General features: G+C 45.0%; 1 protein-coding gene across 3 annotated transcripts in view; it reads right to left on the minus strand.

The window, feature by feature from the left end:
- MGST2 (microsomal glutathione S-transferase 2) overlaps positions 1-10,193 on the minus strand; it is a 37,632-nt gene extending 27,439 nt beyond the window's left edge. The window contains exons 1-3 of one of the 3 annotated variants that reach the window (XM_074378314.1): positions 10,036-10,193; positions 5,688-5,848; positions 1,529-1,628 (exon numbers count right to left, since the gene is read on the minus strand). In XM_074378314.1, coding sequence (XP_074234415.1) covers positions 1,529-1,628; positions 5,688-5,745 — 158 coding nt within the window. In that variant the 5' untranslated portion in view covers positions 5,746-5,848; positions 10,036-10,193. Of the gene's footprint in view, positions 1-1,528; positions 1,629-5,687; positions 5,849-9,119; positions 9,142-10,025 lie in introns of those variants that run through there. The other 2 variants (XM_074378317.1, XM_074378325.1) reach the window with 2 other exon arrangements.
- Positions 10,194-16,672: the final 6,479 nt, after the last annotated feature.

Consider the following 16,672-nt stretch of genomic DNA (forward strand, 5'->3'; position numbering starts at 1 on the left):
CAATCTTTTGTAGGTCTTTTTTTTCTCTTTCTTCTTTTTGTTTAAAACCATATCTTGAACATAATGTTTCAGTCGAGTAAGAAGAATAAGCTCTAGAGATCTGCTGTAAAACACTGCACCTCTAGTCAACAGTCATGTATTACACACTCAGAATTTAGTTAACAGGGTAGAGCTCATGTCACATGTTCTTACCACATAAAAAATATATTTAAACATGTCTATGCACCTCTTAAAATTATCTCTTGTACTGTCAGTGGTATTCATACTTTCAAGCTTAGGGAATAGTGTGTGCCATTCTCCTTAGAGCAATTCGATAAGCAAGAGACCAATGTCGTCAGCTCAAGGGCCACAACAGACCCAAGCTGATTCAAGACATTAAAAAGCCTGAATAATTTCATAATCATTAAAGAAGTCAAATCTCATAGTTTAAACTTTTTCACAAGAAAAACATCAAATCTAGATCATTTTACAGGCAAATTCTAACAACTCTGAAGGAACACACTCTTCCAATCTTATTAGAATTCTCTGAGAAAATAATTCTCTAATTCATTCTGTGAGACTAGTATAATCTTGATATCAAAGTGAGCAAGGACTATAAAAAAAAGGAAAATTATAGTCCAACGTCATTCATGAACAAAGATGAAAAATCCCAAAGTATTAACGAAAGAACTAAGCAATGTATAAATGTTGATATGTGCAATGTTTTTAAAAGCACTTGGTTTGGGAGATTAAATACAAAGGAAGCCTAGCATCTTGCAGCAGGCAAATTTATACTGAAACATTCTGTGTGGATTTGAAAAGGCAAGGAGCACAGGGTGATCAAAAACACTACGAACACATTGGGAATAGCAGATACAAACTACTATACACAAAATAGATAAACAACAAGGTCCTACTGTATAGCACAGGGAACCATATTCAATATCTTGTAATAATCTATAATGAAAAAGAATGTGTGTACATATATATATATATATATATATGTATAACCGAATCACTATGCTGTACACCAGAAATAACATATTAGAAATCAACAATACTTCAAAAAAAAAACCCACTATCAATGCAAATACATACGAAATAGAAAGCTTTCTCATTTCTTCGGGTTTCTGATTTTAGGAAATGGTTCATGGGCAGAGGATGATACTGACCTATCTCTGTTTTGAAGTGGAGAGGAAGAGATAACGCTTTCAGATGGAAAACTGATAGCATAACAAATCCAACGTAAGGCTACTGAACTCTCAGGGGGCCCCCTCCAGGCTTTTTTACCAAACTGCCATGCTTAGAGACATAGAGCAGTCACCTCTAAGATCCCAGCTTTCTGTGTAAATGTACCCTCTGAATTTGTAATATAGGTGGGTAGAAACTCCATGTGCTGACTACTTCAAGCCTCAAGGATCACGATAAGGGTCTTGGCCGTGAAGAGTGGTTTGTTTTATCAGCATACCTTCTCTGCACATCTTTCCCCTAATTAGGAATTGTGCTTATGTGGCAGGTACATATCCCTGAAGGGAGAAGCATTACTCACTGTGCACGAAATATTCTCTCAAATTCCAGTGACCCAGAGACTGCCGGGGGTATAACTTTGTATTTTGATCTTGCCTTTCCTACCTGCAAAGCAAAATAACCTGCAAGTAAAGAGGAATGAACATTAAAAATATGGCACATCATTATTCATTAGTAAAATGCAAATTTAAACCACAGCTAGATACCACAACATACCTATTGAAACGTCTCAATTTGGTCGGGAGGATTAGGTTTTTTTACTTTATTATTTTAATGGAGGTACTGGAGATTGAATCTAGGACCTTGTGCATGCTAAGCGCGCACTCATTACCATGGAGCTATACCCTCCCCCTAAAATGTTTAAATTTAAAAAGACATCACACCAACTGAAAAAGGTGAGGATACAAGAACAACTGGAGTTCTCATACTCTACTGGTGGGAATGTAAAAAGGTACAAACACTTTGGAAAACCATTTGGGAGGAATCTGTTAGTTAGATATACACTGACTACATGATTCAGTCATTCCACAACTAGATATTTTCCTAAGAGAAATGAAATCATATGCCTATACAAATACTTGCTAGCATCTGGTCAAACACCAGTCTAGATGTTGCTGTGAAGGTATTTTTTAGATGTGATAAACATTTACATCAGCAGAGTCTGAGTAAAGCAGATTACCCTCCATGCTGTGGATGGGTCCCACCTACTCAGTTAAAGGTCTTAAAAAAGAGTCTAAGGTCCCCCAAAGAGAAAAGGATTTTACCTCCCTTTGGACCCAGGACTGTAATATCAACTGTTGGAATTTCCAGCTTTCCAACCTGCCCTGTAAATTTCAGACTTGCCAGCCCCAACTATTACATGAGCTAATTTCTTAAAACAGATGTAAAAAAAAAAAAAAAAAAAAAGGTGTGTGTGTGTACCCTATTGGTTCAACTCCTCTGGAGAACCCTAACACAAATGTCTATTAACAAGTGAGTAAATAAACACTTTGTGGCGTATCCATACAACAGGATACTACTCAATAGTGAAAAAGAATGAACTACTAATAAACAAAACAACATGGATGAATCTCAGAATAATTATGCTGAATGAAAAAGGCAAGATTCAAAAAAAAAGCACTACGCTACAGGTTTATATAAAATTCTGAGAAGTGCAAATGAATCTATAGTGACAAAAGAAGATCAATAGTTGCCTAGAGATGAGGAGGGCTAGAGGGGAGGGTCACAAGAAAACCTGGGGATGATGGCTTCCTGCATGACTCAGGTTCCCTATTACAAAATGACTTTCCTCTCCTTTGTTCACTGCGTGGAAATTACCTTAGATTATCAAATCCCGATGCCTGGAATCACCTGCCTCTGATCATTACTTCCGTGACACTCTTTCACTTTCAGGCCCACCATTCATCCTTTATCAGTAGTTTTCCCCTCCTGTCCTTATCTCCCTCTTTTTACCCCATAGTTAACTTCTGAGGTCTGTTATTTCCCTTCAGATTATTTCTTCCAGTTTCAGTTTCTTACTGGTTCTCTCCAACTTAGTACCTCAATATCCATTTCCTGCTTGCTAATATTTTTAAAATAATTTCCTTTTCCACACCAAGTTTGCAGGTTCAGTCTCCCATTGTGTGACAGTATTAGAGGTCATGTGTTTCCTCCTGTAACAGGATCCTCTCTCCCCTCCAACAAGAAGTCAGTAAATACTGGTTGAGTAAGGCTCTCATAGCTGGCCACTTCCCTTCCCCTGACTTCCGCTCTGCAACAAATAAATGGTTGGTCTAGATTTAGAAGCTACAGCTGAACATCTAAAGTATGTAAACACTGAGGACAGGCATCTTTCTCATTCAAACTGTAGTTGCATCCCCGAAGTCTGGGAGAGTAGAAAGAAGATAATAAAAGTGTGGGACTAGGCTCTGACGGTTTCCAACACTGGGCTGCCTTTTCAAGGCAGCATAAATCTGGAGAGGCCAATGGCTCATGGGCCCCACTGGAGCCAAAAGGAGATCTACCTATGGAGGGGAAAACTGGGACTTGGCCATTCTGGACCCTACCTGTTATCACTGCTTCTAACTCCACAGCCTTAGAGAAAACACCAGGCAAGGCTTCTTGTTTCACGTATAAAATGGAAACAGTGAAATATGTGTGCCCCTAAATTTATATATTGGCAATGGTGCCCGAACCTGGAGCTTCCAAATGAAGCCGAGTATGTGAGAGCTTTGCCATGCGGTCTTTCCCCAGTTGTTCCCTGCACCTGGCCTGCCCCTGTGTGGAGCAGCAGCAAATGTGAGGATTGAGCTTCAGTAAATGGAAGGCCCAGCCCACCCACAGCCCCAGGAGGAGGACTCCGTCGGGCTGGCTCTGAGGTCAGGGGCCTCAGAGTGACCGTGGTTATCGCTGCGGCAGCCTGATGAGGGTGGAAAGGCTACTACGCTGCTTTTTCTGGAAAGCTTCCATTTTATTTCCCATCCTATGAGTTGATTAAAAACTACTTGAGAATAAGCTCCTTTGGCTTTGCCTGTCTTTCCTCTTCCCGTGCTTTCTCCAGGAGCACATGTGTGCTGGGGAAGTGAATCAGGGCCCTGCCTCGTACCCTCCCAGCTGCAGCTGGGCTTCTTCACCACGTGGCTGCCTCTCAATCCAGCAGAAGCTTCTCTCTGTGGGGAAGCAGCCAAGGACCAGAACTGGTCATGCTGAGCACCAACCCTGGGCACTAGGCCCACCACAGTGGGCACGTCTTACCCAGTGTCCTGTTTAATCCTCTTTGAAGACTTTTGCTAAAGCAGCAAGTTCTGGTTCTAAATGTCAACTAAACAATTGTCTCCCTCCCCCTCTCTCTCTGCCTCACTCCACCATTATTAAACATTCCCTGTCCACCACCAACCACCACTGGCCCAGTCTCCTCCTCCCACCCAAGTACTAACCAGGCCCGACCCACTTTAGCTTCCGAGATCAGATGAGATCGGGCACGTTCAGGGTGGTATGGCCATACACCCAGCTGCCTGACCTGGCCACAGTTCACACTGTCCCCTGCACCCACCAGCAAACAGAGCCTCTCTGCAGAGATGGCAGAGGCTGTGTCAGCCTGGGGGCATCCGTGGACCTGCCCCCGTGCTCTCTGCACACTCGGGTGGGCAGTGCCTACATGTAGGTCTCTGTGAACCAGGGGCTCAGTACACAGCGCTTCAGAAAACTAGGTGCTGCTTCAGTTGGCAATAAGCATCCTCCTTGGTGAATCAAACCACAAAATGTGTCTTAAGTATAACATTTTCGTAAATTCACAAACTGGCTAGCAGGTCTGCCATTGAGTATGCGTGCAGGACTTTAATCCTAAACCGTGTGCCTCCATCATTCTACCCTGTTTCCTGGTATAAGCACACTGGGGAAAATAAATAAATACATGTCCTTGGTAAGTCTTGCTCACCAGGGCTCAGTCCCTTTCCCCATTTTGCTTTTTAAGTAAGCATGTACCTACAATAATATGAATTGAGCAAATGTGACTCCAGTGGAGAAGAAGCCCTCTATTTAACCAGGCAATTGGGATATTGAATAATCCTAGTGGGAAAGCACTTTAAAACTTAGAATTAATTACTTAATTGGCAGCTCATATTTTTGCAGATTTTTTTTTACCTGATAATCATACCTGCCATAGGCAGCTTATTTTAGAAACACACATTAATTAAAAGGTTGGGGCTCAAGGTGGTGGGGGGTAATAGCTCAGTTTTGCTTAGCATGCAAAAGGTCCAAGGTTCAATCCCCAGTGCCTCCACTAAAATAAATAAAACAAGAAGTAAAATTAAGATTGCATTCAAGAAATCACAGCCACGGTTTATAAGCAGATACATTACGCCTGGAACACTCCTAATTAACATTTATAGCTCACCTCCCCCAGGTTAGCTAACTTCTATGCTCACTTGCACTGGGCTGTGGGTTGTAATCATAGGTGATGCAGAATCCCTGGGCTTGGAAGGCCCACGGCGTCCCCACTGGGAGAATTAATTCCTGGAATGTTCCAAACTCTGCCCGTCCGCAGAGAAGGAGACGCTGATGACCCTAAACACACTGTGCCCTGCAGAGGCCACGGGCCACCAGCAAGTGAGTATGAAACCCCCAAACCCTCCCTCCCCACGCCCCTCCCCGTCCCCCCCGCCTCCCCCTCCCCCAGCACACACGTGGCCTGGGGCTCTTACTTTGCTGACAAGCAGAGAGGACAGAGAGGGCAGCCAGCAAGATCGAATTCCAGGCCATTTTTCACGTGGAACGTTCTGGTTCACGGAACTATCTGCAGAAATCCAGGGGACGATAACGGATTTGGCAAGGCTGACCGGAATTCCTTACAAGGCAAACAGAGCTGAGAAAGAAAAAAAAAAAAAAAAAAATGGAGACTCAAGCGGCTGAGTAACCTTTGCCCTGGAACCGGAACCAGGAAGGCAGGCGGGTCCGGGCTGTCAGTGACAGAGCTGCACCTGGCGGGGACTGGCTTCGTGATCTGGCTTCACGTCTCTCGTATCTGAGCTCCGACCTGTGGAATCAGCCCTCCAGCAGCAGCACCTGCAGTTAAACCATCTCCTCAGCCAATTCAAAACCAATTTCCTCTCCTTCACTTCTAATCCCTGGATCTCTTTGGTCCCCTCCCTGGCTCCAAGGCCTGGCTGAGACCTTTCTCACCTCCAGTGGAAAAAAAGAGAAAAGATGGAAGAGTGTATTTAATCCTACTGAGATTTACATGCTAACTGAAACTGATTCTAACTTTATTCCCTAGTAGATGGCAGACCCAGGATTTGAACCCAAGTACCACGGATTCCAACTGAGCCCTCAGCCCTGTTCCATGCTGCCTCCACTGTTGTCTTAACTCTCCCATGATCGTGGTGACCATAACTTTTTTCATTGAGATGTGACTCACATATAGTATTAGTTTTATATGTACAACATGATTTGATATATGTACATATTGCAAAACAATCACAGTAAGTTTAACATCCATCACCTCATATAATTTCAATTTTTTTCTTGTGCTGAGAACTTTTAAGATCTACTTTCTTAGCAACTTTCAAATAACCAATACATTATTGTTAGTCATCATTCTGTACATTACATCCCTAGGATTTATTTATCTTGTAACTGGAAGCTTGTACCACAAATTAAAAAAAAAAAAACTAGCATATGTTTTCTGAGAAGGAAGAGGGCCCTGGAGGAAAGAAGTAGGCCAATATTTTTTTTATTGACCTCCAGTAGCAAACACAGAACACGTGATCTCCTTGCAGGTCCAGCGCCCCTCCTTTGCCAGAGCAATGCCCCACACCACCCAGATGGAGCTGTCCTTCCACAGCTGGGGGCTGCTTCTGCAGAACCTATTCATCACAGCCCCTCCCCTCTGTCAACTTAATTGTTTTTCCCTTTAAAGATTCAGCTTCCCACAAAACAAAATTGGGGTCCCCCAGCTCACTTAGAGGGAGCCCCAGTGCCCCTGGGAAAACCGGCGTGTCTCAGCCTCACACAAGCCCTGACTGGGGCTCCCAGCCCAGACACTTAAGGATGACACAGCCTTGGACAGGAGTTGAACCTCAGTTTGATAGGATGGGCTAATGAAGGTTGAAGGGAACTTTAAATGAAATAGGACTGTTATGAGGATTGAACTAGTTAACATTCATAAACACTTCAAACAGCACCCGGCATCTAAAAATGTGTTCTGTGTGTTTGTTAAATAAACCCATAAAGTATCTAGAAAACTATTCAGCATATTATGTACCTAATGTTAAAAAATATTTTTTAAAAGGTAAAAGTCATGCCTCTTGTACAAATATAAAATGAAACCATATTAAAGATTTGATTGAATTCTTTAACGAGAACTAGTATGACATCTTAACCAGTTCAAAGCAGAATTCAAGGAACCACTCATACATGGTGTTAAAAACAAAATCCAACTGAGTTCATTTTAAAGATCTTAATGGATCTATTCAGTGATTCACGATTCGGGTATCATCCAATCCAGCAGACAGAAAGGACCTCTGAGGAGCTGTACAAAATGAAAGACTTTACAGGCAGAAGGGAGCAGGAACGAGGAAGTTATACTTGGCAAAAAGTGAACGGGTTATTGCAAGGTTATTTTCCTTTAGAGAATGGCAGGGATCTATCAGGCAGGATACTTAACTGGTGCTGAGCAAGCAATTCCTGGTTTAAGATCCCGTCTCTGGGTGAGCAGAAACTGTAAGCTAAGTCAGGTTTGGTGACATGGGGCTTAACCTTAGCAACTCCATTTGGGGCCTGTTGTCTTGTTTTTAACAATAGGGAATCAGAGATTACTTTACAAATAGTTATAAACCAAGTCTGCTCCCAGTGCCCTGCTGGTCTCTTCACATTGTCTCTGCTTTTATTTGTTCTTGAAACCACTGGAGACTAAGATTCTGTAAGAAGACAAATGCTAGAAGCCCAGGACAGCCCCGAAATTTCTCATGTATTTGATTGAATGATTTTGACCTTCAGTACACGGCAGGATTCTAAACTGCAAGCCAGTCGCCCTGAACCCACATCACCATCTACTAAAATAACTTCCCCAAATGACAGGCCTCCAGGAAGAGGTCTGGGTTGGGCCTGTGGACAAGCGAAGGCTCTCTGAGTAAGACAACTGCTCCAAGAAAGAGAAATAGCAGAAGGAAGAGGTGAGTCAGGGAATGGGGGGTCCTGACTGATGGCCACAACCTCTGGGTGTTATCAGCTGCTGTTCTGAGAAGCTCAGGTACATCCATACTAGGGAACTAGTTAAAAACAACAACTCCAGAATGACCTTCTTTAGCTCCTATTGATTTCCCTTCCTCTCGCTTTCTGGAAAAATCCTGACATTCCCTACTGACTTCTCCCAGCCAATCCCAGTTGATCCCCATCCCCAGTCCTAAGAGATGGTTGATATAACAAAAAGTACCTCAAGTGCTTTGAAACCCCGTGCATTCATGTGTAATCTGCTTTCATAGGTCTTAAAAGTCAGTGGACAGAGAAAGACAAATATCATATGATATCCCTTATATGTGGAATCTAAAAAGCAATGGTACAAATGAACTTATTTACAAAACAAAGGGAGACTCACAGACATAGAAAACAAACTTAAATAAACAACAAGGTCCTACTGTATAGCACAGGAAACTATATTCAATACCTTATAGCCTATAATGAAAAAAATATGAAAAGCAATATATATATATATATATATATATAAACTGAATCACTATGCTGTCCAACAGAAATTAACACAACATTGTAAATCGACTATGCAGAAAGAAGAAAGAAAGAAAAAGAAAGACAGACAGACTTATGGTTACCAAAGGGGAAAGGGTGGGGGAGGGATAAATTAGGAATTTGGGATTAGCAGATACAAACTATTATGTATGGAATGGATAAACAATAAGGTCCTATTGTTCAGCACAGGGAAATGCATTCAATATCTTGTAATAACCTATGATGAAAAGGAATATATGTATGTATAACTGAATCACAAGGCTGTACACCAAAAACTAATACAACATTGTAAATCAACTAAACTTCAATTAAAAAAGAAAGAAAGTCAGTGTAGTTTCTGCCTCTAGGAAAGTATGAAACAACGGAACTTTGGATCTTGAAATATTTATCACCTTCTGTGATGATAAAGCTTCCAAATGATCCCACAGTTGAAACACTGCCATAGCATTTAACAAACCAACAGGAACCAGAGCTTCTCTCTCCACCTCCCCTGGATGGGTGAAGGTGAAAAACATTTTCACTGAAGGTAATATAATACGTACAGATCCCTCTAGTGTGGGTCCTATTCCTTACATTTTGGTAAGAAAAGAAAAACAAAAGAAGAAACAACATATCAAGAGTTGCAGTGTTTTTAAAGTTGTAAAGTTTTTAAAGTGTTTTTTAAAATATTTGTATTACCTATATAAACTCAAAGAAATCTGCAAGGGTTTCTGAGAGTTTCGCTTATTAATCACTGTTACAAAAATTGTACTCTGGACAAGGCAAAACAGAGAGGCCACAGTGTGGTAATAGAAAAACAATCCCAAACCACGTGAAAGAGCTGTTTTCATGAAATGTAAACTCTAAATGTAACTATTTCTGAATAGTTTTGCTAATAGATGAAAAGATATGATCTATTTAACTACAGAAATATTCTCTCTCAGACCAACTGCATCCTCTCCCCACCACCCCCACCCGTTATCCCCTGGCCTCACCCTCATGTTCTATCCCTGTCTCTCCAAAAACTACAGCTCACTGTCCTGGTTTCCACTGGCACTTCAGCAGCTATCTCTGCTGCCAACAGACCTGGCACAGAGAGAGACAGGAAACCCACCGCATTCCCAAGGATGCCCAGAAACAGAGCGATCGCAATTATCAAGGACCATAATACACCTGACCGAAAACTAGACTGCATAAGGCTCTCCGTGTGCTTAGTGTTTATTGCATTCTCTTGCTGGAAGTCCTGACCAACTGAAAATACCAGAACAACTCAGCAAGTGTTTAAACAAAGCTCAGATAAACCAAACTTGAAATTGTACCTCAACCTACATGTTGCAAATGTAGGGAATCGCAGAGGTCCTGCAGAATATTCTCTCCCCTTCAGAAGCTGGAGCACCTTGCTCTGTGACCCTGCGTGTGGAAAACCAAGCCAAAGAGGGCAAAGGCGTCTTCCCCCATCGGGGAGACCTTTGCCCTGGGACGGGCAGGGCACAGAGCAGGGGATTACAGACCGGTTACAGCAAGCCTCAGACAGAAACTGCCTGTCATCCAACACCAGGAACGTCCCAAGCAGGCTCAAAGTCAGGGACTTAAAAGAGCAGAAAGGAAAGGAAAGATCAGTCCCCAGGGAAGTGTAGTGAGGGGAGCACAGGCTTCGAGCTGGTGATCTAGGCCTGCATCCCTGTACTTGTGGGCAAGTTGCTAAACGTCCTTGGACGTGCTTTCTCAAAGGGAAATAATCATACAGGGTCCCTCTGATGACTTAACGAAATAATGTGAGGGAGGCAAACAGCACAGAGCCTGGCACGTGGCAGGGGGTCCACGAGGTCCCTCTGCTGCACCACCCACCTCAGGCCTGGTGGACGCAGAGGAGACAAGATCAATTTGTGGAGAAGGACAAGGAAGTGGATGGTCACAGAACATCCTAATAGCTACCCAGACTGCGAGGATTTCCCAGAAGAATGGAAACAGAGCACTTGAATGGCTTCCAAATGGCCTTGGACAGTAATAGAAGATCTGAACTTGAGTTGTCTTAAGTTTCCATAAGATTTGGGAGAGGCTAAAGTAAAGCAGAATCTGGCGAGGGGAATCAGAAATCCTCACTGACAACCCCCAGCACACACAGCCCTCCTCACACACACACACACACACACACACACACATACACAGATCCACACACATCCATACACACACCCGCTCCTAAACACTCCCACACACTAACACACACATATACTCACACACTCACATACACTCATATCCCAAAAGGGGATTTGTAAGCTGAATGGACCTTGAAACACATATTCTCATGGAAGTAATATTATAAATGGTATTATAAATGGTGGCCATGTTCTCAGGTGGCTGAATGTTCAATGAAATTTTAACTAATAAGTGATGTTTATGCCACATATTGGCACTTGAACCACCACAAAAGGAATTAACACTACTCTTTTGCCTCTCGTTTAACTATTACTCATTTTTTTTAACTGAATAGCATTTGGAAGGAAGTGCTTTAAAACTGGGTTGTTGGAGTAAACTTCCTGCCCTGCCCCATGGAAGGAAGCCAGGCTCCCCATGGGCCATGCTCAGAGCTGGATTCATAAACTTGCTGAGGGGTGTAGCTCAGTGGAAGAACGTGTGCTTAGTTAGCATGCACGAGGTCCTGGGTTCAATCCCCAGTACCTCCATTGAAATAAATAAATAAGAAACCTAATTACCTCCCTCCCCACAAAAAAAATTTAAAAATTAACTTACTGGGACCAGAGCAGCAAGAAGCAGGAGTTCCCTGAACTCTGAGGGCCGAGGCACCGTGGACAGGCCTCCATCTGATGGGGGCTCTGATGTCTACCCCCACCACCAGCTCCCAGTTCCACACAACAGAAGGGGAGGAGCGAGCCAGGCCCTGGACAGAACTGTCTCAACTCACCTGCCTCACCAGCAATGAAGCACATGTTTTATTCCCATTTTTCAGATGGAGAAACTGAGACTCAGAGGTTAGTGACTTGCCCAAGATCAGTACAACCCAGTCCTGATGTTCCCAAAGCCCTCGCTCTCAACTTCTGCTGCACATTGGAATCACCTGGGGGTCATTAAAAATACTGGTGCTTAGCTCTCCCCCGACACAGCAACTCTGATTTACCTGGTCTCGGGTTCATCCTGGGCACCTGCATTTTTTAAAAGCTCCCCAGATGATTTTAGCGCTCAGCCAAGGTGGAAAACCCCTGCCTTAACCAGTGATTCTCAGTATGGTCCTCACCACGCACTGCCGTCACCTGAGGCGATGTAAACATGCAGATTTCCAGGCCTCATCCAGGATCCACTACTGAACATCAGTTTCATGTTGGTTAAGCAGCCACAGCCTCACACAGCTCACACAACACTGCTATGGGGTTGTGAGTTATTCTCATTTTACAGATAAGGACACTGAGACCCAGAGAACTTTGGGAACTGGTCTAATTACTCCATCTCACTGCCTCCCAAAGAGAAGAAAGATCACACACCCTCTCGGGGTGGGGGTGGGGGAAGGAAGGAACAAACTGGTGGAAGCCCAGGTGAGTGCCACAGGGGTCCAGGAAGGAGGAGGAACGGGTATGGAAGGTTCTGCAGCAGGAGGGAAAAGGTGAGGGTAGGAGGAATGGGGTCCTGGGGGCCTCAGGGTGCAGCCCAGGAGAAGTGTAGGGAGATTTCCACAGGAGGGATTTCAGGGGTGCCTGGGTGGAGGAAGGAGGAGAAAGCAGACACAGGAGAAAGATTGAGACTGAGGTGGAGGAGAAGGGGTGCCCTGAAACCCCAGCAGAGAGAAGTCTGGCTGGAGCCTGTGACAGCTAATTCCACATCAGGTCCGCTGGTACTCGCCCGCTAACTGGCTGTGATGTCCATCCAGACGTGGCCGTTCTCACATTAGAATCACCAAGGGCCTTTCTGAAATAAATACCAACTTAACTGAGAAATCTCTTGGATTTTGTGATACCAGCAGGGCCAACTACTGCCACTGAGAACTTGCTGAGATGTCTGTGCACCCAAGGAGGAGAGCTTACCTCGTCTGAACTAAAACGTGGCATTTTCTCGGGCTTGTCCTTAAGGCTTAACGTTAGTTTGTCTCTCGTGCGTTGCCCAGTGCCTTCATTAGGCATCCTCTGTAGGCAGGAAAGAAATCTAGCACAAAGAGGGTGCAGTGCGATTGGGCCACTTAAGGAAAAAGGAGGCACCATGGCTTCCCCTCCTGTCTCTCTGGGCTTGTTAGGGCAAAAGGAAAGGGCAGCTCTTCCCACTCTTGATAAGACACAAAATGTCACAGAATACAAACAGTTAAAAGCAGGTCGTGCTTTGACATGTGGCGCTACACCCACAACGGGGCTGACGCTAAACCACTGTAATTACACCGCAGCCCCACCTGGCATAACCTGACTCACAGCACACCCATCTATCAGATCGCACGCAGGCCCAGCCAGGTCGTGCAGAAGAAACGTGACAAAACAAAACAGGAAAACCCTAGTGTAACGTCAGCACGGGCTTCAGGGCCTGGGACTGTTTTGTTCTGCTGCCTTAGCAAGAGGATAAGGAATTTCACAGATTGCGTGCCTGGTTTTCTCTTTTCTTTTCCTTTCTTTTCGTTTATCCCTCCTGCTTTCACTTAGATTATGTTTGGTTCTCACCTTTATTTTGGGGGCTTTATCATAATTTCAGTCTCTGGCAGGTTTCTGGGACCGGAATTCCAGACAAAACAGCTTCATCTGCCCTTCTGCGCCCCTCACCTCCACTTCCCACCCTCTCCTCAGAGGACCTAATGGCTTATCATCTCTTTTCATCCCTGATTGGCAATCAGGAGATTCTGAAGAGCTGCACATTCGGGGCTGGGCGCTGTTGCTCAAACTTTGTCTTTTCCATCAACGGAAGTTGTATTTTGTCAAACCACCAGGGGGAGTAAATCCCAGGGTTACCAGAACTTCCAACCTTGGAAGGAAGCTGGGAGTTTTCAGGACCAACTGGCCTCAGGACTCAGTTGTAGCTTCCTCCTCCAGCTTTCCAGACGCCTCTTGGACCGCACATCAGCAAAACTGGAACCAAGTCAGTTAACAGAAACTGTTCGACAGAATCATTTCTAAACGATGCCCTGAAAAATGTCAGGTTTTCAGAAATAACATATTGACCATTTCCAGCAAGAGCCTTGTGGTAGGAGCAAAAACTACAGGTGCTTAAATGTAAAAATTACCAGGATTTAACCCTTCGTCCTGACCCACTCAAAACAAGGCTCTGCCCTAGAGGCTTACATTTCATTGAGAAAGGGTCCCAAAACAGGACACGACACTTCCAATTTGGCATCCCTGATGGAGGCAGCACAAGGTAGTCAGGAGCAAGCAGTGAAAAAGACAACAGAAACCCCATCTGGTGGGCAAACAGCCAACAGAGGAGATCGGTTCCATTTTCCAGTAAGTATTTTGAGGAATCAAGTATCAGACCTTGGATTTTTATTTGATCCTTCAGTGCACCTCTGCTTCTAGAGTAGTTTAGTAAAATTAAAAAGTACTCTGCCAAGTATTTGACATAAATTCTTTGTAAAGGAGCAGGTCAAAGAGCTGGACGGAGTCTGGAAAATTCTCAGGATCAGGCAGTTTGGTTGGTAAAACATCAGTGAATGGGAACTTCCCCCATGCCTGCAGTGACAGCCTACTTCAGTGACAGAGGGAAATCTAAAGCAAAGAAAGGAAGGGATCTGAATATTCTCAAGAATACACAGAAGTGGATCTGCCCATTCATTCATTCATTCTTTATCAAATGCACTGAGACCTGCCACACACGAAGTCCTGTGCCAAGTACTGGGACACTGGGCTGAGCAGGATGACAGCAGCTCTGCTCCGGTGGAGTTTACGGAGGTGTAAGGACAAGCATTAACAGGGCTTCCCGAGGCTAATTAGCTCACGATCACTGTGACGGACACTGTGAGTGAGAAGTCACAGCTGCCATGGGAACATTGCCTCAGGGGACTCAGCTGGTCTGGGAGGCCAGAGGCGCCTTCACAAAAGTGACGTTTCAGCTGAGGACCGATAATAAAGCGTGAGGTGGGTGAATGGTGTGCTGGTGTGTGTGTTGGGGGTGGACAGGCAGGAGAAAGGGGGATGTTCTAAGCTGAGAACAGCCGTCAAAAGCCTGAAGTGGGAAAGGCTGGGGCGTGGTCCGAGGATGCTGAGAGCAGCCCAGCGTGGCTGTGACATAAAGACCCGGGAGAGGGTGGCCACTATTCGGGGCCACATCAAGTGTGATCACATGAGACCAGAGGTTAACAACTAAGACGATTTTGCCTCCCGCCCCCCACCCCTACCAGGGACATTTGGACTTGTCACAACTGGGGAGTGGGCTGCTACTGGCATCTGGTGAGCTGAAGCCAGGGATGCTGCCAAACACCCTGCAGCGCACAGGGCAGCCCCACAACAAAGAGTTATCTCGCTCAAGATGTCAGCGGTGCTGAGGTGAAGCCCGGTTTTATAAAAAGGATGAGGAGTCACTAAAGGGTTTTAGGCTGAAAAGTTTGGTGGTGAGATTTGTTTCCAAAAGATCACTCTGACTTCCTCGTGGGCCAATGGGGGAGAATCACTAGTGTAGATCTAAAAGGCTCTGCTGGGATGGAATATTGTGGCAGGAGATGTGACCTGGCCTTGGGGAATGTCCATATGGATGGAGAAAAGTGAATGAATATGAAAGATACTTAAAAGAATAAATCAATGGAATTGGGTGACAGAATAGTCGAGGCAAGTATCTTAGCTCATGCTCCCTCAAGCAGCAGAGCCAGAAGCAAGGCTTCAATGCCAGTGCTTTATTTGGATGGCACAATTCCAGGACAGCAAGAGGGAGGGACGGGGAAGTAAGGCAGAAGGATGGGAAGCAGGGTGTTTCCACCTAGACCACTGCTTCTGATGAACTGTGATGAGGTAGAGATGGTCACTGAACTGGCACCCCTGCGGCCACGCAGGGTATCTGTGGGTGGGCTGTCAGAATAACCGCACCTCAGAAGAGTCCACTAGAGAGGGGGAAGAGAATGTATCTTCTCTCTCCTCTCCTCACTGTTCAAAGTTTCCTCCTGGGGACATTGTTAAACATGTCTGCAAATTCTTTTGACATTTCTCTCATCATGAGGCTGGGGACTACATCCTCAATTTGAATCTGGACCGGCCTTAATAACATAGCCAGGAGAACGCAGCAGAAGTGATGCTGTAGGACTTCCAAGGCTGGGTCACAAAAAGCCACACGGCTTCTGCCTTGCTCCCTGGAGCACCTGTGCTTGGAGCCCTTGGCTGTCCTGGAAAGAGTTGACAACTCTAAGGCCACCGTGCTGGGAAGAAGCCCAGGCCACACAGACAGCCGACATGTGGGGGCTCTGCCCGACAGCTCCAACCACACGCCCAGCCAACCGCCAGCAAAAACTGCCCGACCTGCGAGTGAATATACTTTCAGATGATTCCAGCCCACGAGCGTAGTCACTCGTAGCCGTGGGTCTCCCAGCTCTAGCCTCAGACACAGAGGAGCAGACACGCCAGCCCTTTTGTACCCTACTGACCACATTATCCACAAATCTAATTAAATGGTTGTTTTAAACCCCTTAACTTTGGGGTGATTTGTCACATCCGAGCAGTCATTGGAACACCCTCGTTACAAGTCAATGACTCAACCTTCCAGGTTGCATCGTTTGGTCCCTCTAACATCACCCCATGCACTGCAGTGTGGCACTTCAGACTGAAGCCAGGGACACCAGGAGTATGGCCAGTGGTCCTCAGATGGGAGACTACAGATACCCCACAGAGAGCCAGTCAGCCGTGGCAGAGCCACGGTACAGCATGTGGCTGAGGACTCAGGAGACAGCTGAGGTCAGGAACACTGGGCACAGTGCACTAACATGTCTGATAAAGGGGGAAGGTAGAGGGAAGGCAGGAGTTAAAATTCTTACATTTCTGGCTTCTGACTTGAGCAATCAGGT

The sequence above is a fragment of the Camelus bactrianus genome, chromosome 2 (genome assembly GCF_048773025.1).
Source record: "Camelus bactrianus isolate YW-2024 breed Bactrian camel chromosome 2, ASM4877302v1, whole genome shotgun sequence".
Classification (NCBI taxonomy): Eukaryota; Metazoa; Chordata; class Mammalia; order Artiodactyla; family Camelidae; genus Camelus; species Camelus bactrianus.